A 25,721-nucleotide genomic window follows, 5' to 3' on the forward strand; every position below is an offset into this window, starting at 1 on the left:
CCATCATCTTCCGAGATGTAGAAGAAATTAAAAAACAATAGAGAAACACAGATAATACATTATCAATACAATAATGGAAAGTAGTTTGTAGTTGTATAGCAAAACAAATGCAACAATACCGAGATACAATGAGAAAGAGACCTGCCCATGGTGTGCAAACAAACCCACCGCACTTCCTATTGTTCTGTATGTCTCCCTATTGTTACTACAGAAACACAGTTCCAAAGAATTGCTCCTTGGGTTTGTTTGTATACAAGTCATCTGCCAGGGTGCGGTTTTTAGGCAGTTTTGTGAACTTTATTTGAAATTTGAATTTCACAAACTTTGCAGAAAATCCCATCAATGGAGGTGAGTCCTGTTATTCAATTCTGGCCATTTTGTAGGGCTAAGGTCCCTTTCACATGGGGCCGATTCGTTTGGCGGACTCCGCTTTGCTCAGCGGGGGATCGCTCTGTTGATCCCCGCTGAGCAGGCGGACGACAGGTCTGTCTCTGCTCGCTGTGCAGAGATGGACCTGTCAGAGTCCTGCTCTCCTCTATGGGGAGATCGGATGAAAACAGACAGCATATTAATAAATGTAAATAAACATTTTTAAATGTATTAAAACATGGACGGTGTTAGTAGAGTAGTGGATGTGTCAGTAGAGTAGTGGACAGTGTCAGTAGAGCAGTGGATGTGTCAGTAGAGTAGTGGACAATGTCAGTAGAGCAGTTGATGTGTCAGTAGAGTAGTGGACAGTGTCAGTAGAGCAGTGGATGTCTCAGTAGAGTAGTGGACAGTGTCAGTAGAGCAGTGGATGTGTCAGTAGAGCAGTGGACAGTGTCAGTAGAGCAGTTGATGTGTCAGTAGAGTAGTGGACAGTGTCAGTAGAGCAGTGGATGTCTCAGTAGAGTAGTGGACAGTGTCAGTAGAGCAGTGGATGTCTCAGTAGAGTAGTGGATGTGTCAGTAGAGTAGTTGACAGTGTCAGTAGAGCAGTGGATGTGTCAGTAGAGTAGTGGATGTGTCAGTAGAGTAGTGGATGTGTCAGTAGAGTAGTGGATGTGTCAGTAGAGTAGTGGACAGTGCCAGTAGAGCAGTGGATGTGTAGGTAGAGTAGTGGATGTGTCAGTAGAGCAGTGGACAGTGTCAGTAGAACAGTGGATGCGTCAGTAGAGCAGTAGACAGTGTCAGTAGAGCAGTGGATGTCTCAGTAGAGTAGTGGACAGTGTCAGTAGAGCAGTGGATGTCTCAGTAGAGTAGTGGATGTGTCAGTAGAGTAGTTGACAGTGTCAGTAGAGCAGTGGATGTGTCAGTAGAGTAGTGGATGTGTCAGTAGAGTAGTGGATGTGTCAGTAGAGTAGTGGATGTGTCAGTAGAGTAGTGGACAGTGCCAGTAGAGCAGTGGATGTGTAGGTAGAGTAGTGGATGTGTCAGTAGAGCAGTGGACAGTGTCAGTAGAGCAGTGGATGCGTCAGTAGAGCAGTGGACAGTGTCAGTAGAGCAGTGGATGTGTCAGTAGAGTAGTGGACAGTGTCAGTAGAGTAGTGGACAGTGTCAGTAGAGTAGTGGATGTGTCAGTAGAGCAGTGGACAGTGTCAGTAGAGTTGTGGACAGTGTCAGTAGAGCAGTGGATGTCTCAGTAGAGTAGTAGACAAGTGTCAGTAGAGCAGTTAATGTGTCAGTAGAGTAGTGGACAGTGTCAGTAGAGCAGTTAATGTGTCAGTAGAGCAGTGAATGTCTCAGTAAAGCAGTGGACAGTGTCAGTAGAGTAGTGGACTGTGTCAGTAGAGTATTGGACAGTGTCGGTAGAGTAGTGGATGTGTCGGTAGAGTAGTGGATGTGTCAGTAGAGCAGTGGACATTGTCAGTAGAGCAGTGGATGCGTCAGTAGAGCAGTGGACAGTGTCAGTAGAGCAGTGGACAGTGTCAGTAGAGCAGTGGATGTGGCAGTAGAGCAGTGGACAGTGTCAGTAGAGTAGTGGATGTGTCAGTAGAGCAGTGGACAGTGTCAGTAGAGTAGTGGATGTGTCAGTAGAGTTGTGGACAGTGTCAATAGAGTAGTGGATGTCTCAGTAGAGTAGTAGACAGTGTCAGTAGAGTAGTGGACAGTGTCAGTAGAGTAGTGGACAGTGTCAGTAGAGTAGTAGACAGTGTCAGTAGAGCAGTGGACAGTGTCAGTAGAGCAGTGGACAGTGTCAGTAGAGCAGTGGACAGTGTCAGTAGAGTAGTGGACAGTGTCAGTAGAGCAGTGGATGTGTCAGTAGAGTAGTGGACAGTGTCAGTAGAGCAGTGGACAGTGTCAGTAGAGCAGTGGACAGTGTCAGTAGAGCAGTGGATGTGTCAGTAGAGTAGTGGACAGTGTCAGTAGAGCAGTCAGGGCCGGCCCTACCATGGGTCCCGCTGGGTCCATTGGACCCAGGCAGCACTTAGAGAGGGGCAGCAAATAGACTACCAAGATTTTTATTCCAGTAGTTTTGTGTGTCATCAGTTTGTGGCGCGTTACGGGCAGCTTTTCTCCATCTCATACTGCCGCCCGTAGTGCAAACTGATGAGTATGAGGAGGCAGAGCGTCTCCTCCGGGGAACATTCCTCGCGTGATCGTGGTGGGCGCAATGACATCAGACATCAGCGCACTCCATCTCACGCAGGGCAGGCTGGATCTTCTAGGGTGGTGGCCGCGGCAGACACAGGAGTGACAGGAGGACTGAGAACAGACAGTGGGTGTTTGATAGAGGGGTTCGGTGGTAAGTTATGGAAGAAGATAACAGGATGTATAATATATTCTAAATGTTATATTTATATAAAATAACGGATGTGGGAGCCTTTTGGTGGATGTGATTTTTTTTTTTTTTGGGGGGGCAGCAATTTTATTCTTGAACCCAGGCAACACAATGTCTTGGCCCAGCCCTGAGAGCAGTGGATGTTTCAGTAGAGCAGTGGATGTGTCAGTAGAGTAGTGGACAGTGTCAGTAGCAGGGGGAATCTGTGCCGCAGGGGGAATCTGTGCTGCATGGGGTGATTAGGGTGTGCCCAGGCACATTGACACACCCTCTGCGCACACCTATTTTCCAGTTTGGAAAATTCTGCCGAACCAAAATTGAAAGGTTCTCGCCCGAAACATTTGCACTACTAGGTATATGTGACAAACTGAACGAAAAACTGATTCATTTATGTCGATTGAACGATTAATCGTTCGAAATTCATTACATAATGGCACGATCGTCTGTTCTCACAGCCGATTTTTCGTTTTTTCGAAAATGAGTTTGAACAATTTTTCGGCTAGTGTATGGCCAGCTTTAGGGTTAAAGAGTCCTATAGTTTGCTCTTAATTTCTTCTGTGAGCCCAAAAACTTCCTGGCCAAAAGTTTCCGATTTGTGGACTTGCCAATCCCAGGGATTTGCTGCAAATCTGATCCCCAGTCATGACCTATACACGTTAGAAAGGAAAATTAATTAGCTGTAAATGCAAAGTTGTTTCTGAAAGATAAAAAAAAAAAAAAACAATACTGTTTTTATTACTTCAAAAGCAAAGTGATCTTCTGTATATGTGAACTCTCACCTTGCAAAACAACCCATTCAGTTTAAAACCGAAATGAAAGGCAAAATATTTGTGTATTTATAATTTAAAAAGATTATAAATACTTTGTTTCTATTTACATGTCATTTCTATTCTCAGCTGCATAAGGGATTTAGAGAGCTAGGGGTGGAGAATCAGCCGCACGCTGATCTTCCCAGTGAATGGCCATGCAGGGGGGGGTGGTTAACAAAAGTCTGACCATTGAAGAATAGGCAGGCGGTTCTCCCAGCGCAGCCAGAAAACTGACCACTCTGGGAAGGATGTGCTTCTATGCCTAGCATTGTCAATTTGAAATAGAACAGCAGAGGGACTGGCAGGAACACCAGGTATTTTACACAAAGGAAGCAATACAAAGAGAACTGGATATGTTTTGTCACAAATACATGGTACAGTAGGCACATATAAGGAATATGAAATGTTTAGGTAACATATTCTTCAAATCTAAGGATTGCAATACATTATGCAATTGTCTTTTCTTTAAACACAAGTTGAAAGAAAATTGCTTGATTACCCCATCAATACAGTCAGTGTTGATGGGGGAATCCCTCCCACGGAGCTATTGTGTTCTGCTGGCGGGGAGCCTTCCCCACTGACAAAATACAATGATCACAGCAATGATTGCACAAAAAATCCTGACGGGCTGGTTGTGCTAAAGTCGATCAATAGGTCGACTTGAGTACAACCAGCATGCCCATTGATGGATCATAATTCAGCCGGTCCCTGCTGAACCAGCTGAATTTCGATCCAGCTATGGCCAGCCTTAAGCCTAGTTCACGCAATGAGATTATCAGACAAATGATCGTACATTTTTTTTTTGTTTGCACGCTCGTCTCCATAACGAAAAATGAAGAGGGTACTAAAGTTACAAACATTCTCATACAACAATAAAAAATGGTGATGTATTGTATTGTATTTGTATTTTCAGACAAAAACTTTACTAATTAAACCGGAGTTCCACTCAAAAGTTGAACTTCTGCTCTTTTGCTTCATCTCCCCCTCCGGTGCCACATTTGGCACCTTTCAGGGGGGAGGGTTGAACGGGTACCTGTTTTTGACAGGTACCCTTCCCCGCTTCCGCAACACAGTGCCGCGGCCACCCGTCCCGGAAGTTCGACCCCTTCCTCCTTCCCCTGCCGCTGAGCCAATAGAAATGTGCAGCGCGCTTCGCGCATGCGCAGTAGGGATCCAGCCGTGAAGCCGCAAGGCTTCACTGCCGGGTTCTCTTAACATTAATGGCGGCGGCAGCACCCCCGACAGCCAATGGAAACATCGGCTGCGGTGCCCACATCGCTGGACTCCAGGACAGGTAAGTGTCCTAATATTAAAAGTCAGCAGCTACAGTATGTGTAGCTGCTGACTTTTAATTTTTGGAGGGGAAGGAGGAACTCCGCTTTAAAAAAAAAATCGTATGATCTGGTATTGTATGAGAAACATTTTTGTGTTTGTCCCTTCGGAAAATTTTGGACAAAAGCTGTGTACGATGGCTTGGAAAACTGAATTTTTTGTACGATTTTCTGGTCGTGTGTACAGGCCTTTATACTTTTAACCACTTGCCGACTGCCTAACGTCGATTTACGTCGGCAGTCAGCCCCTTACAGGCAAAGCGACGTAGGTCTACGTCGCTAGCCTGTGAGGCTCTAGGGAGTAAGCGCACGCCGCTGGAGGTGCGTTCCCGCTCCAGCTTGCTCTCGGACCCCCCCGCGCGTGTGCCCGGCGGACCCGATTGTCCAGTACAGCGAGAGTAAACACAGCCACCTGTCATTCTCCCCTGTGTAAGAATGGAGATCATACGGTTCTGCAAAGTAGGACCGTTGATCTCTGTTCTTACACCAGTAGACACATCCAATCACAGTTAGAAACACGCCCCTAGGGACACACTTAACCCCTCCCTCTCAAATAAAGTAAACTCCTTCCCTGCCAGTGTCATTTTTACAGTAACAGTGCATATGTATAGCACTGATTACTGTAGTAATGTCACTGGTACCCCCAAAAGTGTCAAAAATGTCAGTCAAGGGACCGATCTGTCCGCCACAATGTCGTAGTCCCGCAAAAAAAATCACAGATCGCCGCCATTACTCGTTAAAAAAAAAAACAACAAAAATGACATAAATCTTTCCCTTAGTTAGTAAACGCAATAACTTTTGCGCAAACCAATCAAAATACACTTTTTGCAATTTTTTTTTTACCAAACATATGTAGCATAAAACAAATTGGCCTAAAATGTTAAAAAATTTTGATTTTTACATTTTTTTTTTTTTTTGTGAATTTCATATGAAAAAATTTGAAAAATATTGTTATTTTTGCAAAATTTACGCTTTTTTTGTTTATAGCGCGTGATCAAAAAATCGCACAGGTGATCAAATACCACCAAAAGAAAGCTCTGTTTGTGGGAAAAAAAAGAACGTCAAATTAGTTTAGGTACAGCGTCGCACGACCGCGCAATTGTACGTTAAAGTAACGCAGTGCCGAATCGCAAAATAGGCCCTGGTCAGGAAGGGGGTAAAATCTTCCGGGGCTTAAGTGGTTAAAGTGATGCACCTCACTGCTCTGGGATGGGAAGAAGTTAATGATTGCTCAAACAGTAAATAAATGATTGCTTGTCATATAAATTGTACTTTGTACAGATTGTCAGAAAGTCCATTGTAGCAGCTTTGAAGATCCATGACTTTTGTGATAAGGACAAAATGATACAAAGTGTAGTTCTTGGCTGTTTCACTTCATATTCATATGATATCTTTGTAGAGGCTTTATGTTCACAAAGCACAATACATCAATACATGTTGTATTTTCATTACTGTTCAGTACTTTCTTTGTTTAACATTGAGAACAGCTTTTTATTTTTTCACTGGATTTTTGGAGGAATCAGATGAATTTTCCACATGCAGATATTATTTATTAGGCCCTGTTTACAACTGAGCATTTTTCAGCTCGTAAAACGCTCATCTCTGAAGTCTCAAAATGCCCAACAAGCAAAATCCTATTCTTTTCAATGAGGCTGAAGTGTCTATATTGGTTCACAATGTCCTCACTTCAGCTCAGTAATGTTACATTGTATACACAGAGCAGTGTTACAAAGCTGTTTGCCGCACAGTGGTATTGGTTATTATGTTGTAGGTGCCTACCTGCACAATAACAATCAATGACATTGTATGGCCCAGCTTTCTGCGTCCTAGCCACACATTTGCACAGCGCCACTGGCTGCTAGAATGCCGCCGGCCTTGCCAAATCATCATTGGCTGCTGTGAGTCCTAACATCAAAAGGGGATGCATACAAAATGGGGTATTCGGGGGGGCACCCTGGTGGAAGGGGTGCTGCACAATGGCAGTAATTATTATGTTACAGGTGCCTACCTGCACCATAACAACCAATGACATTGTATGGCCCAGCTTCCTGCGTCCTAGCCACCACACATCCGCAAAGTGGCACTGGCTAATAGAATGCTAGCGGCCTAGCCAAATCATCATTGGTTGTCCTAGCATCAAAAGGAGGTGTGGAAAAATGGGGTATCGGGGGGGGGGGGGGTTGTGTGGCACCCTGGGGGAAGGGGTACAGAAAAATGGCTGCCTCAGGGGGCAATTAATCTTGGCATGCTGTGCATACTTGCACATTATATGCAATAGCTCCCACAGCCCCAAATATTTTAGTATTGCTTCAAATACAGATTTGAGTTTTGCCGTACAACAGATTTGAGTTTTGCAAAATATCTCCAGTGGTAATATCCTCAGAGCTTCCGAGAAACAGATTTGCTTCATAGAAATACAAATCATTATTCAAACCTAACTGCTATACATCAATAAATTTTATTGGCGTGTTGGCTAAAAAAAACCTTTATGGCTGAATCAAACTTTTGCGTGATTACTGCAATGTACGTTATATGGCGATGTAGCTCTGCTGCACATACATTGCAGTCCACCATGATGCACATTATTGCACTGCTAAGCATTATGTCAGAAAAAATACTTAATGCTGTCTACTGCATTGTCAGCCCATTCAGAATGAATGAGCTGCCTCAATAATACAATGCACAAGAATAACAAAGTATATATGAGCCCTCACACTAATGTACGACGCGGCCATCTGTGATGAGGTTGCACTCATCATCCAGATACCTCAGCCCTCACAATGGTATCAGTGTGTAAACAGTGTGCCCCCCACCCTCCTCTGAACAACGACAGAGCACTACGCACATGAAGGGCGTTGTTTTGGCAGTTACAGTCTGTTCCTTTTCATTTCAATATGAACAGCATGGAAATCACCTCAGGCATTTTAGCTTCTGCTGCATGAACCATGTACTACACTCCCTGTAATGTTTACCTACACTACATATAGCATAGCCCCTACCCAGATTTTATTTAATATACAGTCCTCTCAGTGTGATATAGACAATAAGGAGCTGAGTACAGTGCACTATATGGTTATTTTATTACAAATACTCAATATAAAATGCCCGCCCTCTACTTTGTTAACAGGTTTTGATTCTTTACCATTGTAAATGACCCCCAGCCAATCAGTCTATGGCCTGCCAGCCAGCATGGGATTGCAGCCCCCCAAGTATCCCCTTTACCAAATATTAACCACTTCCGACCTGCCGTATAGTAAAATGACGGCGGGCGGGATGCACTCTCGTTCTAGGACTACGTCAGATGATGGCGCCCCAGAACACTGGCTCTCGGGCGTGGAGGGCGGCGATCGCAGCTGCGCCATGTTCCTAGGACACTGCCTGGTCCTGATCCCAGTAAAGAGCCGATGACGCGACTCTTTACCTATGTGATTGGCTGTGTCTAATCACAGCCTGTCATGTAAACAAGGAAGAGCCGTTTATTGGCACTACGCGGCTCACACTGACAGAATGTGTGGTGAGGAGAGCCGATCAACTGCATCTCCTCACAGGGGAGACCTGTACAAGTAACCAGGGCACCGACCATCAGTGCCCTGATTACAGTACTGCTCCAGCAGTGCCCACCAGTAACACCAATCAGTGCCCATTAGTGATGCCAGTCAGTGCTTCTTTTTAGTGGCTATCAGTGCCTGCTCATCAGTGCTGCCTATCAGTGCCGCCTATCATTGCCCACTAGTGCCACCTATCATTGCCCACCAGTGCTCATCAGTGCCACCTAATCGGTGCCCATCAGTCCTGCCTCATCAATGCCTATCAGTGCAGCCTATCAGTGCCCATCAATACCACCTCATCAGTGCACATCAGTGAAGTAGAAAAATTACTTAATTACAAAATTTACTGACAGAAACTAAGAAAAACTTTTTTTTATTCAAAATTTTCGGTCTTTTTTATTTTTTATTTGCAAAAAATAAAAAAACCCAGTGGTGATTAAATACCACCAAAACACTGTATATGGGTACAGTGTTGTATGAAATTGTCATTCAAAATGTGACAGCACTGAAAGCTGAAAATTGGCCTTGGCAGGAGGGGGTAAAAGTGCCCAGTAGGCAAGTGGTAAAAAAAACGTTCTGAAATAGAAAAGGTAATTAAACGATTCAGCTCCAGAAGGTTTACCCCCTTCATGATCAGGCCATTTTTTGCGATACGGCACTGCGTTACTTTAACTGACAATTGCACGGGTGTGCAATGCTGTACCCAAACAAAATTCCTTTTTTTCCCCACAAATAGAGATTTATTTTGGTGGTATTTGATCACCTCTGCGGTTTTTATTTTTTGCACTAAGGTATAAACAAAAAAAGACCAACAATTTTGAAAAAAAAAAATATCTTTTACTTTTACTATAAAACATATCCAATAGAACACAGAAAATGTTTTAAAAATCAACTTTCTTCATCAGTTTAGGCCAATATGTATTCTGCTACATATTTCTGGGAAAAATAAATCCCAATAAGCATATATTGATTGGTTTGTGCAAATGTTATAGCATCTACAAACTAAGGAACGACCAATATCAGTTTTTCGTTGCCGATACCGATATTTTGGCCATCGCATATCAGTATCGGCCGATATGGGCCAAAATTTTGTACATTTAAAGTTTTGAAAAATAAAGACAATTTTTGACATAAATCTGGTACTAAACATGTTAATTTTTGTTTAATGCTTAATGGCTGGCTTGCTGGCACCCTGTGGTGGGTGGCTGGCTGGCTGGCACCCTGTGGTGGGTGGCTGGCACAGGGGCTGTGGGTGGCTTGCTGGTACAGGTCCTGTGGGTGGCTGGCTGGTACAGTGCCTGTGGCTCGCTGGTACAGGGCCTGTGGGTGGCTGGCTGGTACAGGGCCTGTGGGCGGCTGGCTGGTACAGTGCCTGTGGGTGGCTGGTACAGGGCCTGTGGGTGGCTGGCTGGCTGGTACAGGGCCTGTGGGTGGCTGGCTGGCTGGTACAGGGCCTGTGGGTGGCTGGCTTTCTGACACCCTGTGGTGGGTGGCTGGCTGTCTGGCACCCTGTGGTGGGTGGCTGCCTGGCACCTGTGGTGGGTGGCTGGCTAGCACAGGGGATGTGGGTGGCTGGCTGGTATAGGGCCTATGGGTGGCTGGCTGGTACAGTGCCTGTGGCTGGCTGGTACAGGGCCTGTGGGTGGCTGGCTGGTACAGAGCCTGTGGGTGGCTGGCTGGCTCGCTGGTACAGTGCCTGTGGCTGGCTGGTACAGGGCCTGTGAGTGTCGGTGGCTGGCTGGCACCGGGCTGCTGTGGGTGGGTATATGCCTGTGATACACTCCCATGAGACTAGTCCCGACTCCAGACGATGCTGTCCAAGGCAAGAAAGGCAGCCTAAGAAGGCAGAATGATGTCATGAAAATATCAGCAATATCGGTAACATCCGGGGCCGATTCGGATATATCGGGGAAAGTGCATATTGGCCCTCGATATATCGGCCTTGCCGATAATCGGTCGATCCCTACTACAAACTATGGAATATTTTTATTTATTTATTTTTATACTAGTAATGACGGCGATCAGCAACTTATAGCGGGACTGCGATTTTGCGGCAGACAGTCAGGACACTAACTGACACTTTTTAGGGACCATTGACACTAATACAGTGATCAGTGTGCTAAAAAATATGCACCATCACTGTACTGACACTGGCAGGGAAGAGGGTAACATCAGGGGCAATCAAAGGGTTAAATGTGTGCCTGACATGTGCTTTACTACTGTGGGGGAAGTGCTTGCACTAGGAGAAGATATGGATCTGCTTAGCAGAAACACAGGATCCATGTCTTCTGTAGTGACAGAACAGCGATCTGCCTTGTTTACATAGGTAGGCTGCAGTTCTGTCAGTGTACCTAAGCATCGGCGGGTGCTGGTAGACGTCGAGTCTGCCGTACTCGCTAATCAGCTTCCACCGTGCCTAATCACAGTGGTAGTGGGCCGATGGAGGCGCACACGCGCCCCAAACCTGGAGGTGCAGGATCATGTTCTAGGTACGTGATTCTGCGCAGAAGAGCAGCCTTGCTGCTGTATAATTCCAGTATATAGTTGGCAAACGGTTAAAGGAAACAACAAAGGACAACCATTTTGGAAAATATTAAGTTGTGGCTTTTTATTGGAATTAAAAGCATATACCGTATTTTCCGGCGTATAAGACGACTGGGCGTATAAGACGACCCCCCTAATTTTCATCTACCGGTAATACTTATACTTAGGTTACCTTGGAGATATTATACTCTGCGTATAAGACGACCCCCCATTTTTGGGGGATTTTTTTGATGTTCAAAAGTAGTCTTATACGCCAGAAAATACAGTAACTAAAATCATTAAATGTTCTTTAACCGTTATAGCCATAAACAAGCCAATAATTATTGTGAATTAAATACCAAAGCTCTGTCACCAAGACTTGAGCAGAATGTATTAGTCCATTAAATTCTTTAACCACACTGTCCACCCACAATAGCCGAATATTCTAAAAAAAAAAAAAAAAAAAAAAAAAAAGTATAGCCGGATAGCCATGACAACGAGAAAGGAGGGTGGGACAACTTGTCTTGACTGAAAGGATAACTGCATTCTGAGCCAATCAGAGGGTGAAAAGCACCTAGTTGATCTGCCTAGCAACAGCTGTTAGCTGAAATCCTGATTGGATACAGGAAAGGGGGAATCTGCAACAGACAAAAGAAGAGGCAGTAAACCGCCTAGTACAAAGCCCCTATTAATGAATTTTAACAAAGGGTGCTACGGGCTTGCAAATCCCATGGGGCCTCTGTGTAATACTTGTGGCCCTGACATTCTGTGGTGTCAGCAAGAGGGGGTGGAGCTCCCTGTTCCTTTATCCTATATTCTCCTTTGTCCTTGTAGAACTGAACAAGTATCTGCTGCTTACTGCGCACACCAAGCACACTGACCGACAGCTCTCATGGCTGCTCACAGAGGTCACATGATACAGAGGTCACACTGCCTCTCGGGCATTAAAGCCTGCTTAAAGGGCTGCAAAGCTGCGGCTTTAAGGGGTTAAGGAGCAGAACAATAAGCCATTTGTGGTGGAAATACAGTAAACCCTCCTATCGTTTTCAGCCAAGGAAGCTGCAATCTTGGCCAGTTTGGTTGAAAGCCCAACCAGTGTGACAGTTACATTCCCGGTGTTCTATCAGAATACTGCTACCTATCAGATTCTGCAACCGGAAGTGACGTTCGGTTGAGAACAAGTTACTGCGCATGCACCATGCATTCCAACATGGTCGCTATGCGTTCCAATAGGTTTCCTAATGGGACAAAACATGAAGCAGAGGCGGACATCTTCTTACACGCACGCAAGTCTTGAATTTTACATGTATTTTCATAGTAAACTCATCTTATATGCTGAAATACACTATTTCACCTCAACTGAGTGAAATAGTCTATTTCACTATGTAATCAGTTTGTCGCTTGGTACAGTGCGGGGTGTACCAACATGGCCGTCGCCATCTTCTACCTGCAGATTTTTCACTATACTTACTAGAATACAATATTAATACAAATGTAATACTGTGATTCAGTATATACTGTAAGGTGAGTTTACGGCTGAAATGTAAAATTCAAGACTTGCGTGGGTGTAAAAGATGTCCTTCCTGTTCTGTCACATTAGGAAACCTATTGGAACGCATAGCGGCCATGTTGGAATGCATGGTGTATGCACAGTAAGTAGTTCTACTTCGTACGTCACTTCCGGTTGCAGAATCTTCTGATAGAACACCGGCATGAGCCAGAAATGTAAAAAAATGTTTTTTGAAACTGTAAAATCGATGGGTTTACTTTGGCTTTAAATAACATTTTGCGAGATAAAGTGAAGTGTTCAGCAGGTAATATGGGAATTGTACTGTATGCTTTAAACACACTTCTCAACACTTCTGTCAGGAAACTTTTTGTGTGTTCATACAAATGTGGAGTGACTTTGGGACTACAGTTTCCTGCCTGGACATGCCAACACCATGTGCATTGGCTCTTCCACTTGTAGTTTTCTTCAGGAATGTGCAAAGGCATGTGAAAATGCTGACACTCCCCATACATTGCAAGTAAAGTAGCATTGTCACTCGATCAGTAGGATAAGTAGGCCAGGATTTAAAAGCAGAACTTCACTCTCTCAATTAATATGGACTATTTTTAATCCTTATGCTGCTAGCATTAGTAAATAGATAGGAAACCATACCATATTTACTTGTTTTAAACTTTTTTTTTAACATTTCTAAAGTTACTTCCTGGTTTCCAGGCCTAGGCAAATGATGTCACACATCCCAGGAGTCTTCAGGAGAAAAGGGAAGATTCTCAGCCTATGACTGGGCTAATGGCATATGGTTTCCAGGAAGTAAATGATACACAAATGATCTACCCTTGCTCAAGATGGCCACTGCCCGAAATGCCAGGGGGTGTTTTTCAAAGTGATTTCTCAGCAAAATAAAGCATAGAGACATCGATGAATGGAGCAGATTGCTTTGAATATTTAAAATGAATAAAACAGCATTTTTTGTTTGTGGTGCTCAAATGCAGTGCAGTTTCACTTTAAAGGGGAACTAAAATTTGGAGTTCGAGTTTTATGGGTAGAAGAGACATACAAAGTCTCATTTGCCCAAAAAACATCTTTGCAATTTTTTTTTCTCTTCTGTACCCTGCACGACATATGTGTACATCCTGGCTCACACTGAGAATAGAGCACGGTGCCAGGGACGATGTAGCTCCTGCGTGCAAGGTTAATTGTGTAAAAGAAGCAGAGAAGGACCTGAAAATTTGTGTGGCAGATCAACTTGCAACAGGATACTGGAATTTTCATGGGTGAAGGAGGACCTAGTAGGGGGCACATGTGCCATAACATGCAAGTATGCTATGCATTGGTGCACATTGCCGCCAATGAGGCAAAGTGAGGCGACTGCCCCAGGCAACACCTGGTGGGGGGCACAACTGAGGCTCCTTTCACACGGAGCTGAATGGGATAGATTTCAAGTGTTTTACATCTGTGCCCATTTAGTTTGTATCCGATGGATACAGGCAGACCCGTGACAGCTCTATGGGTGGCCAAATGTAAACGGACTCCTCTATCCATTTACAACAGGCTACCACCAATCTGTCACTTTTAGATCTTGAAAAAGAGAAAAGGACTGCATCCTTTTCCCTTTTTTTTTTTTTGGGGTCTGATTAGACTTACCACACAAAGTACATATGGGCCGAATATCGAGCAGCATCGGCCGGTTCAATAGAGACAATAGGCTTGTGTGAACAGCAGCTGGTCCGACCGAAGCCAGTCAGCTTCTGTCGAAAGAGGCATGACCGAAATAGGTCTGCATATCCGCATCCGATCAGCGCTCTCAGAACACAATAGCTCAGTGGGGGAGATCGCTCTACTAACATTGGATAGTTATTGCTAACTAGAATCGCCAATAGCTGAGAGCGCTGAATTGAGTGTTCTGTCGAAGGAGCATGACCGATAAAGGTCTGCTGATCAGAATCCGATCAGCGCTCTCAAAATCCGATGAAGACAGATGTATGGTGATACGTTCGCCATTGAATGAAAATTTAATGGAAACAGACATGCAGTCCGTTTCCATCCGACCGCCCCATAGAGGAGAGCAGGCTCCGTCCTTGCCCGCATAGCGGAGCGGACAGGACCTGTTATCCGCCTGCTCAGCAGAGGAATCCACCCTGTGTGAAAGGGGCCTTAGCCTAGGTTCACACTGAGGCTGGTTTAAAATTGTGTGAGTTCAGCTGAACTCGCACGATTTCAAACCGCCATTTTCAGTCTGACTTCGGGGGGCGATTTCACAGACATCTGTGTGGGTGACTTCACAGATATCTATTAAAATTGTCCCCCGAAGTCGCCAAAAGTAATACGGACACTACTTTTGGGAATCTGCACGGCGCCGCAAAGTCGGCGTTGCGCCGATTTGGACAGTGTCATTGCCGGCAATTAGTTACAATTTGACATGCGATTTGATATGTCAAATCAGACCAATGTGAGTGAATGTGGGCTCAGGGTGTGCTCCTCAAAGCGGAAACACATATGTGTGTGTGCATGATGGCGTCAGTAGAGAAGTGGAGGGTGTCAGTCTTGCAGTGGATTTTGTCAGTAGTTTTTATTTTTATTATTTCATACAATTTTTTTTTATTATTTTTTTTACATTTTTTTAACCTTCTTAGTGGTATTCCCGAGCCTGGCTCGGGGTTACATTTCAGAGCCAAAAGTGGTAACCCCGAGCCACACTCGGGGTACTGCCAGAAGCATCGCTGGATCCTGTAAAAGAGGTTACTTACCTTGTCACCGGGATCCAGCGATGTATGCGAGCGGTATGCGGCGGCGGATCTTCCTCCTGATCCTCTCCGTGCCCCGGGTTCCGTCTCCTGCGACGTGACGTTCGCAGGGGCGTGGAACCGGCGTCAAATTCAAATGTAAAACACACCAAACACACTGATACCATTCAAAATAAAATAAATTCACATTACATTGCCCCCCAGTGCCCTTTCCTGCAGTTTTACTGTACTTTTTATGTATATACGTATATGTATATACAGTATATATATATACATACATACTTTAACTTATTTATAGTTTTTTATTATATTAAAATGTATGATTTTGTGTTTCAAACTTTATCATACCCGAGATGTTATAAAGAAGAACGCACAGTAAAAAAAAATCATATGTAAATAGTTGATTTGGGCTGCTCATTATCAAGAATTACATGCAAAATAATGGTACCGCTTTCAGCACCTAAAATCCGAAAGAATCATACCACCAGGGAGGTTAAGGAGCCCTGTTAGGGGGTCTGTGGTGAAATATTAGGGGTTTAAACAGAGGGAATCTGCCCCATGCAGGCTGATAACCCTGTGCGCACGCCTATGGTTACAAAGCAGATTGCTAGGAAGCTGGTGGCTCCGATGTAGAGTGGCATTGGTTGTACTGGACCAGATGCCCACTTGCATCATAACAATCAGTGACGATGATGTATGGGCCAGCCTCCTGCATCCTACCCACCACTGATGATCAGCGTCATTGGTGGCAAGGACGATGAAGGTCACCTTCAAGCCAAAGTGTGTGCTCGCCTAGCAACCAAAGGGGTGGTTGCAGAAACAATGGAACGATGAAGGGGCAAGAGTTTGTGTGGTATCACCCTAAGGGAAGGGGTGCTGATAAACAGCTACTCCAGGTGCCCAATAAACAAGGCATGCTTCTGATGCTGTCTATACTTGCACAATACAACAAGACCTTCCAAAATCCTCATGTTTTTTTGTTTTTCTTTAAATACAGATGTGGGTTTTGCCGAGCTCAATAGCCTTTGTGATGAGATCTTTAGATCTGCCTGGAAAAAGCTTTACTGTATAGAAACATAAATCCAGCTTGGTGGAAACCCAACTGCTATATATCAGTGTGTTGGCTAAGAAACCTTCATGGCTGAATCAGCTTTGTGTGATTACTGTAACACACATGACATAGTAATGAAGTGCCGCTGCATGGGTGCTGCAGTGCACCACAATGAACGTTAACGCACTACCGTGTACTCCTTTTTGTTTGTTCTGGTGTGTTGTCATCCCATTCAAAATTAATAAGCTGCCTCAATGCAACGCACAGGAGCGGCAAAGTATGAATGAGCCCTCATGCTTATGTACAATGCGGCCGGCCATGTGTGACAAGGACACCTCAGCCCTCACAATGGTATTAGTGTCTGCAAACACTATGCCCCCACCTGGCACCTTCCTCTGAACAGACTGGGCACTATGCACAAGGAGTGCTTTACCAAATACAGTCTGTTCCTTTTTTATTTCAGTATGAACAGCATGGAAATCACCTCAGCCATTTTAGTTTCTTCTGCATGAACCCTGTACTACACTCCCTGTAATGTGTATATATCCAGTACACTTATTTCATTTCATGGTCCTCTCGCTATAGACAAAGAAGAGCTGAGTACAGTGCACTATATGGTTGTTTTATCACAAATACGCAATATAAAATGTCCGCCCTCCATTTTGTTGAAACTACAGCAGTTCTGACTCATCGCCTTTGTGCTCAAGCCGCCCCCAGTCCCCGCCCCGCAAGCCACCATTTTGTGGATTCAGCAGCAGGCGAGGGTGGAGCTCCGCCCGCTCTTTTCTCGCCATTGTCCATGTAGAGCCGAACACGTCTCTGGCCATTCACGTGATCCGGGCACACCCCCTTCTCCTAAGCCGCGCCTCTCCGGGTACATTTTGTTCCTCTGCAGAGTCGAAGCTGCGTCATTCGTCGTTTGGATCTCTTGAGGTGGGTTTGTGCAGCGGATGAAACATTTGATTTTTTTTTTCTCTTTTGCATTCTTGTTAGTTACTGTCTATAGCTTTGTTTGTTAGTGATAAGGTTAACGTTACCTCTGCTTGTTGTTTGGGGATATTTAGAACATTTTATGTGTTGGGGAAGTTGTGCCTTTTTTATATGGGATACAATTCGTTATTGCAGTTTTATCAGCAGGGTGATGTATATTTGTATTGGCGCGGTGATTTGAGGCGCCCGTGGAATGCGGTGAGGAAGTCTCCTCCTCCTGCCCGGGCAGCCGGCGCCATCTTGGACCATGCTGAGGATGGGGAAGAGGCGGCATGGTTGGAGGGAAGGAGGGCTGTGTTCTCTCCGATCTCCTCCTGTGTTTACATGGATGGAGAGGTTACTGCAATACATTCTTCTGAGCGGGTGTGGATTGATATATTACTAGAAGGTTCATCATTATTGAGGAAAATAAGCCTTTCCCTCTAAATGCTGAGCATTGTGGGGGCGATCTAATGTACAGCATAATGGATTGCAGTGCAGAGGCCATGGAATGCGTGTGGTTTAATGTACAGTTTATCTACATAATACCATTGATCAGAGGATGGACACAAGCTGGGTGCAGGGTCATGTATGAAAGTACAAAGGGAATGTCTCATGTACGGGGGGGTGTAATAGAGATGGATTTCTATTGCAGCTTTACCTTGTATTTGTGTGCATCGGATATGTTGTGCACTCCTCTGCCCCTATATTAGATTGTTCTTTATTTGTCTCCAATCTAATATTTGGTAGAGCTGGATGGAGACATAATGTAGGTAATATGGGGGTGTGTACCCCTGCTGTATTTTATCAGGTGAGTGCAGCACTGCCCCTCTCCCATTATATAGCATCCTTTCTCCTTGTGTAGCACTGTCTAATATTAGATTGCACTTAGTTTTGTCTCCAACCTAACATGGGATGTAGAGCTATATAGGGACATAAACTAAGCTCAGTCTAATGGGGGGCTGTGCATCAAGTGTCCCACTACAGCTTTACCCTTAGATTGCACATGGTTTATGTCCCTAGTCTAATATGGGTAAAGCTGTATGGAGGTATAGATGAGAAGTAACGTGGGGTGGAGCTTTACAGAGTTATATGCGAGGTTCGATGTAACGTGGGTTGGGACTGTGTGGAGGTATAGGCGAGATGTAATGTGGGGTGGAGCTGTACAGAGGTTTAGATGAGGTACAGTGTAATGTGGGGTAGAGCTGTCTGGGGGTTTAGACGAGGTACAGTGTAATGTGGGGTAGAGCTGTCTGGGGGTTTAGACGAGGTACAGTGTAATGTGGGGTAGACCTGCACAGAGGTTTAGATGAGGTACAGTGTAATGTGGGGTAGAGCTGCACAGAGGTTTAGACGAGGTACAGTGTAATGTGGGGTAGAGCTGCCCGGGGGTTTAGACGAGGTACAGTGTAATGTTGGGTAGAGCTGTCTGGGGGTTTAGACGAGGTACAGTGTAATGTGGGGTAGAGCTGCCCAGGGGTTTAGACGAGGTACAGTGTAATGTGGGGTAGAGCTGCCCGGGGGTTTAGACGAGGTACAGTGTAATGTGGGGTAGAGCTGCCCAGGGGTTTAGACGAGGTACAGTGTAATGTGGGGTAGAGCTGCACAGAGGTTTAGATGAGGTACAGTGTAATGTGGGGTAGACCTGCACAGAGGTTTAGACGAGGTACACTGTAATGTGGGGTGGAGCTGTCCAGAAGTGATGGCGAACCCTGGCACCCCAGATGTTCAGGAACTACATTACCCATGATGCTCAACTACACTGTAGAGTGCATTAGCATGTTCCAAAACATCTGGGGTGCCAAGGTTCGCCATCACTTGTATAGGCGATGTAATGTGGAGGTATAGGCATGATGCAATATAAAATGGGTAAAGCTGTATGGAGGTTTAGGAGAGTTGTAATGTGGGGTAAAGCTGTAAGGAGGTGTTATGCAATACGGACATGTTGTGTTTGCACACCTGTTGGTTGGGTTTCTTTTTGTCCTTTACCCAATATGTGAGAGCCAACACTCTATGAATCTATTAAAGGATAAATGCATTTATTTTTGCCTTAGCCAACTTTGCAGACGTCTGGTTACCTCAATCTAGAGGCTGGACTTCTGGTTTTAGTGTACATTCAGTGCTGCGAGTCTCATTGTTCTTCATGAACTTAACAGCCCTTTAGACTTCATTTAGCGGTCTGATCCTCCCTGGCGGAAGGACACGGCCGCATATAAGTCTACGCCAGACACTCGCAGTGCTGAATGTAAGCAAATCCTGAAAGGATTATGCAATGGCTCCTCTTCATCTGATCTGAATTACAAATCCCTTGTCTAGGGGGAGGGTGTGGCTGCAGGGATTTACTTGTGCTCCCCCCACCTAGTGGTAGAGTTGAAGTATGACCTTTGTTTTTTAACCATAGAATAGCAGCAACACTTAATTTTGGTTTATTTTATTTTTTTACCCACTGCAACACTATAACCTTCAACTTTTCTTTTACAGACTTTGTTTTACAGTATTGAAAATATGAGTGGTTGCAGAGTCTTCATTGGTCGGCTGAATCCAGCTGCCAGAGAAAAAGATGTGGAGAGGTTCTTCAAGGGCTATGGAAGAATCCGAGACATTGATCTGAAAAGAGGCTTTGGGTTTGTGGTAAGTGCCCTGCCTTGATTTCTACTACTTGTGACTATGTCCTAGCTGTTAGAAAGTACCTTGTTGGCGTGCTGTTTCTGTAAGGAATATGCTAATGTTTTACTGGGAAGCTTGTTAAACTATTGGTAGACAGTAATTTGAATACAAGACCTTTTGACAAAAGCATTGTGGCAACGTTTAAGCGGAGCTTATTAGGTTGTTGCTTTAACTGAGAAAAATGGAAGCATCTTATTGGTGCTGATCATTTACATTCTTTTCTTAGGAGTTTGAAGATCCAAGAGATGCAGATGATGCTGTTTATGAACTTGATGGAAAGGAGCTTTGCAATGAAAGGTATGTTAACAATGAATTTTTGATTAACTATACACGACTGCTGCTAATGATATGGCTTTAAATGGTGCCTTGCTATTTTCTTTAGGGTTACAATTGAGCATGCCCGTCTGCGTTCCAGAGGAGGTGGACGAGGAGGAGGTCTTGGTCGTGGAAGATATTCTGATAGATTTAGTAGTCGCCGCCCACGTAATGAAAGAAGGTATGTGATGTGCGATAGTCAAGCTTGTGTGTAGGGTTTATTTATTTATTATTATTTTTTTTTTTATTGAACAACTTTTTCCTTTTTTATAGTGCTCCACCAATAAGGACTGAAAATCGTCTTATAGTAGAAAACTTGTCGTCAAGAGTCAGCTGGCAGGTTTGTTGACTTGTTCTAAAGGGGATTATGGGTATATGTGCTTTTCACAAGTACTCATTAATGTCTAATGTCTCTTATTTTTTTATTTTTTTTATATATAATTGGGGATTATGATATTGGGATGGGAGTTTAATTTTCTTCCATAATTTTAACCAAATATTAAACCCTTTATTTGCCAGCCTATCTGTGTCTCGTTGGCCTTGTGACGAGGAGCGCCTGTTATTGCTCTGTCTTGGTCACTTTTGGTTGGGCCGGGGTGAAATTGCCAGTGAGCTCCTACATTACCTGTTGGCCTCCTAGATCCGTTGCCGGTCTAGACATACCGGAGCACTTCCTTGCAAATACCAGGTTACAGCGACCCCCTGAGAGTTAACGAGATCTGGTCCTTAAGTTGAGAGATGCTCTTCTGTAAAGATTCCGAATGAGAGGTCGTGATCGCAGAGTTGAAAAGATACGCAATTAGGTGGTCGTTGGAATTCTGGTCGCAGTAAAGTCCTTGGTAACGCCACAGGAATACAAATGATGGCCATCGTCCATAGTCTTCTAATAGGGAGGGGTCGTTCGCAATAAAGGCTTCCATGAAATGGTTAGCCCACGAGTGCGAAGAGCCAGTCGGGCTTGTCTCATGACGGTTCCTCCAGTCGCTTAATGCAGTTTGCTCGTTGACTAGCCTAGGGATGTAATATTAAAAGGTAAAGTAACCTATATTTTTAATGACATCAAGGGCACCAAATAAATGGCTTTTATTACACATGCTCGTAATAACTTGTATTACTACTAATTTTAGTGACTCTATATTAGCAGTACTTACACTATTTTTTCCACATTGACCTTAAGTCTACTTTTCTTCAGAAGACTTCTCACTTATTTTGTGCCCTACTGTAGTTTTGGCTGTTCTTAATTTTGGAGAATGGTGAAATTACAATGTCAAGTTCCAATCTAACATTTTGCATTTCTTTTCAGTCTATAAGTTTGTTAAAATGTCGTCTGAATCTATTCTAATGAATTCCAATCTTGCATTAGGATTTGAAGGACTTCATGAGACAAGCTGGAGAAGTCACTTTTGCTGATGCGCATAGACCAAAGCTCAATGAAGGGTAAGTTAATTTTGTCTCTTCTCCCCCCCCCAAAGCAATACAGTATAGCTAACAAGCAGTGTCTGGTGGAGATGACTAATTTTAATGTGTGATCGAACGCTGTATCGGCGTGATGGCCAGTTTGATTAATTTGGTGAGAAATATTGGACTAGTGTGTTACATTTCTCTGCTCTTCCTTTTGCAGGGTTGTTGAGTTTGCATCTTACAGTGACCTCAAAAATGCTATTGAGAAACTATCTGGCAAGGAAATAAATGGAAGAAAAATCAGACTGATTGAAGGCAATAAAAGGCACAGGTTTGTGGAATATCTATTTATATACTTTTGCAAACTGCTTTTTTATGTAAAGTTAATCTTGCTAAACTAATTCAGTTACTAATATACAAATTTTTGAATTCTTGTCTATTCTGCTACTTAAACAGTGCATTCTTTTTGCCACTGGTGCTCTGTCAGTCAAAGTTGGTGATCCAGAATAGAGGGTAGGGCTAGTCCACAGCTCAGTATCTAAAAGCGCACAATGAGCAGCGGCTTGAGTTCCCCCGATAGCAAGCTGCTTGCTGTGGGGATAGGGGGGAGAAGGCCAGAAACTCCTCCAGCAGGGGACCTTAAAAGAGATGTGTGGGCTGCTCTGTGCAAAACTGCACAGTAGGCTAGGCAGGTATGACAGTTTATTTTTAAGCAAAAGACGTTGGTATAGTGCTGCAACGACTCGTCAACGTAATTGATTACGTCGACTACAGAAATCCGTCAACATGTGTGAAAGGCGTCGACGCGTCACACATGACGTCAACACGCCCCTTACTCGTGCCGTTCTCCCCTTCCCCCCCCCCCCCCCCCCGAGTGCATGAGACTGACACTGAGGCACGAAAGGACCGGGAGATAAGGTAATCACGCAGGCATCAGTTTACATTGTTCCCACATTCCTCCATTGTATGCCAAGTCATTTAACTCTTCCCTGCCTATCCTATCAGCAGCTTCTGCTAAAATACTAAACAAGGCTTCCGGGAGGAGCCATACGCGGGTCACCATCCGTTTATCATGTTGTCCGTCTAACACCCCCCCCCCCCCCCCCCCCCCCCCCCGAGGAGTGGAAGGTTACCTCGTCTACCAAATTGTAAAATGCAGACTAGTCTGGTGGGGTATGATCAATAAATCCTGTATAATGGGGGGGGGGGGGCAGAAATTGTTCCCTTTATTTTTGCCACTACATTATTGTATACTGTAAATTTCAACCACATTGAAGAATTTTTTTGGAAAAAGTTTAACAAGTTGAGATTAGAAGTTGTACATATTTGTTGTAAAGTTATTAAAAGGATTAATTGGCTAATCAAAGTACTAGACTAAGCAAAAAAATTTAAATCGCTAGTTGCTGCCCTACTTGGGTATTTAAGCTTACAGTTTGGGTAGTCTTCATTTTCTGGTTCGTCCAAGGCAATTCCTTTATAACTATGGAGTTCCTACTATGTAGTGTTCTAGCTGCTGTGCAACTTCTGTTAAAATCTCTGGTTGCATTTCTCAGCCTGATTCAAGGAACATGTCTTGTAATGCAGTGAAAACTTCAGATGTTCCTAACCCTGAATTTGTTTTATCAGCAGGTCAAGAAGCCGCTCCCGTAGCAGAAGCTCATCTAGGTCTCGCAGCCGTTCCCGCTCCAGGAGCAGGAAGTCCTACAGCCGCTCTCGTAGCCGCAGTCGCACTCCTCGTAGCAATCGCAGTAACCGCAGCAAATCAAGATCTGTAAGCAGGTCTCCAGTTCAAGACAAATCTCAAAAGCCTATTCCTGCATCTCGGAGTCCATCCAAATCCCCTGCATCTGCTGACCAGCAAAGGTCTCGGTCGAGATCAAGATCTGTTGATAGCAGAAACTGAACTTATTTTTATATATAAATATATTTTTTTTATTTCCTTTTTTTTTTTTTTTTTTTTCATCCCATTTTTACCCCCCCCCCCCCCCGACTTAAAGTATACTTGCTACTCTTGGTAAGTATATGATTATTGAAATCAAGCAGGAACATAAACAAAAACTTAGTGTGGACCACTGAGACAGATTCTCAAGCTGTCTTTTAATACCTTCCACCTGCTTAACTGTATAGTTTGTGTAAAGTATTTTTTTTTTTTTTTTTTCCCCTGCCTTTTTTTGGATGTGATTGATCTGACTGTGTATTTGAGCTTAACATGGGACAACACTTGTGTGCTCATGGCTGTAAATAAAGCTGTTGTGTGTTTGCCCCTCAAATCCCTTGGCTTCCATATGTTTCATTTTGTGAAATATATACTATTCTAATAAACTTTATTACAAAAACCAAGAATTTTTAATGTGAATGGGTTTGTATTGTACATTGCAAAAATCTGCTTCCAGATGCTACTGAGTCAATTCTACTATGCCACCTATTTATCACATGACTGTTCAGCATACAGTGCAGTAACATGAGTCTTAAAGGTATAAATGAAAAGCAAAACTTTGTGTTTTCTTAGTGGAGAGATCAGGAAACCTGTTTCTATTGTGGTTTCTCCCTTGGAAATCAATCCTGTATACTATCAGTTAAAAAATATGTCCCAAATTGTGTTTTTGCTAGGTGAGGCTTCCTGTGTTTTTTTTCTTTTTTCAATAAAACCAGAAGTGAAGGTAAATATCCCCAATAGGACACAAACTGGCAAATTATGTCAACCCTCATTGCAAGCCCTACAATGAACTTTTATTATAAAAAAAAAATTGGAAAACGTGATGACTAAATAGTGTTTAAAAGCATATGTTATCTTATTCTTCCTGGGTGATTGTGCAGGAGTGAGATTTACCTGTTTCTCCCAAGGCCTCTTCCTGTCGATCCCGTCCATGAGGCTGGGGGTCCCTTTTGAGGACCCTTAGAAGCTCTGTAGGCCGTGTGCAGCTGCCATTTTCTTGTAGCCTACATGTGCTGAGGAAATCGGCAGTTATCTTGGTACACCCGGCATGCCCATTTTGCGGTGGATCGTATTGTAAATCAATGGTGACAATTTTATTAGAGTCCCTAGAGGCGTTTTTGTGGTGAAGCCCCTTCCAATACCCTAGTGCTGACACGTTTTCCGATGAGGATCGAGATCACTGCAGACGTTCTGGGCCTTCCTGGTTCATCTTTGCTGGGGTGGCAAGTCTGGGGGGGTCTCTCTTTGCTGGGGGGGTCTCTGTATGTTCTGGCTGACCTCTTGGGGGGTGCTGTAATGTGTTTTCACAAGTTTCTTTTTTCTCAACTTTCTTGCTGCTGGCTTCCCCTGGTGCAACATGGACCCTGCAAAACATCCCCCCCCCCCCCCCCCAATGGAAGTTCCACAGAGCCCTCCGGATCCCAGCTATCCATAGATGCACTGTCTGCAGGCTTGGAATCAATTGTGGCCTGTAAAGGATGGGGTGCCAAACTCCTACCCCTGCCTAATCTGATTCGGCCACCGCAGACATGGGTCTCCTTGCCCGGGTCTTCTACCTTGCGCTCTGTCTCCTCTGATAGTGAGGATGACACCTCTCCCTATGCCACTGCGCAAGTAAAGGTGCTAGTGGACGCACTGGTTGGATCTGTGCATGAGAATCTGAAAATGGATGACACAGCTGCGACTGAGGTGCAGGCAAAGCAGCCCCCCCCCACCCCAGATATGGGTGAGGGTGCACCTTCAGGTTGAAGGTGCCTTATCTGCAGGTCTGGAGAAACTGGATTTCTGTTTTCCAGTCCAGGGTCACTTTGAGCCACCAGGAGGCATTGAAGGGCTTTGATCCTTTATCACTCGTCCCTGAGGGAAGAAAAAAAAAGTGCTGAAAAGGAGGGACCCCATCTGCAATGAGAGTCCTTAACCTTTTTAGCCTGTGGGAGAAAAAAAAGGTACCCCTCCCCCGCCCTAGTAAGACCTATACTGATGTAATCAAGGGTTGCCCCACCAGGTGATCACCCTGAAAGGGTAGATCAGTCAAAGCCTTCTTAGAAGTCTTATCTGCAGACCAGCATTTTAGCCATGGTATACGTTGGACGACAGTGGCAATCGGTTCCACTAGATTTTAGTTAGGGGTATTAGAGTAAAAGCCGGTTCACACTGGGG

At 44.3% G+C, this 25,721-nt stretch overlaps 1 protein-coding gene across 2 annotated transcripts; it reads left to right on the forward strand.

Annotated features, from left to right (window-relative positions):
- Nucleotides 1-19,718: 19,718 nt before the first annotated feature.
- On the forward strand, nt 19,719-23,573 carry LOC309569439 (serine/arginine-rich splicing factor 5-like). 2 transcript variants are annotated; one of them, XM_082275267.1, is made up of 7 exons: nt 19,719-19,873; nt 20,136-20,206; nt 20,292-20,405; nt 20,498-20,564; nt 21,588-21,661; nt 21,846-21,956; nt 23,252-23,573. In XM_082275267.1, the coding sequence occupies exons 1-7, from the start codon at nt 19,748-19,750 to the stop codon at nt 23,526-23,528; spliced, it is 840 nt and encodes a 279-aa protein (XP_082131393.1). In that variant the 5' UTR covers nt 19,719-19,747; the 3' UTR covers nt 23,529-23,573. The 2 variants fall into 2 exon arrangements, with proteins under 2 accessions (XP_082131393.1, XP_082131394.1); XM_082275268.1 differs by having other exon boundaries at nt 23,255-23,573.
- Nucleotides 23,574-25,721: the final 2,148 nt, after the last annotated feature.

The sequence above is a fragment of the Pelophylax lessonae genome (assembly GCF_965119305.1).
Source record: "Pelophylax lessonae genome assembly, chromosome: 13".
NCBI lineage: Eukaryota > Metazoa > Chordata > Amphibia > Anura > Ranidae > Pelophylax > Pelophylax lessonae.

Coding starts and splice junctions, on each gene's coding strand:
- LOC309569439 (XM_082275267.1), top strand. CDS start 19,748: ATGAGTGGTTGCAGAGTCTTCATTGGTCGGCTGAATCCAGCTGCCAGA. Junction 20,207..20,291: donor AAGGAGCTTTGCAATGAAAG/GTATGTTAACAA, acceptor TATTTTCTTTAG/GGTTACAATTGAGCATGCCC. Junction 21,957..23,251: donor GAAGGCAATAAAAGGCACAG/GTTTGTGGAATA, acceptor TTGTTTTATCAG/CAGGTCAAGAAGCCGCTCCC.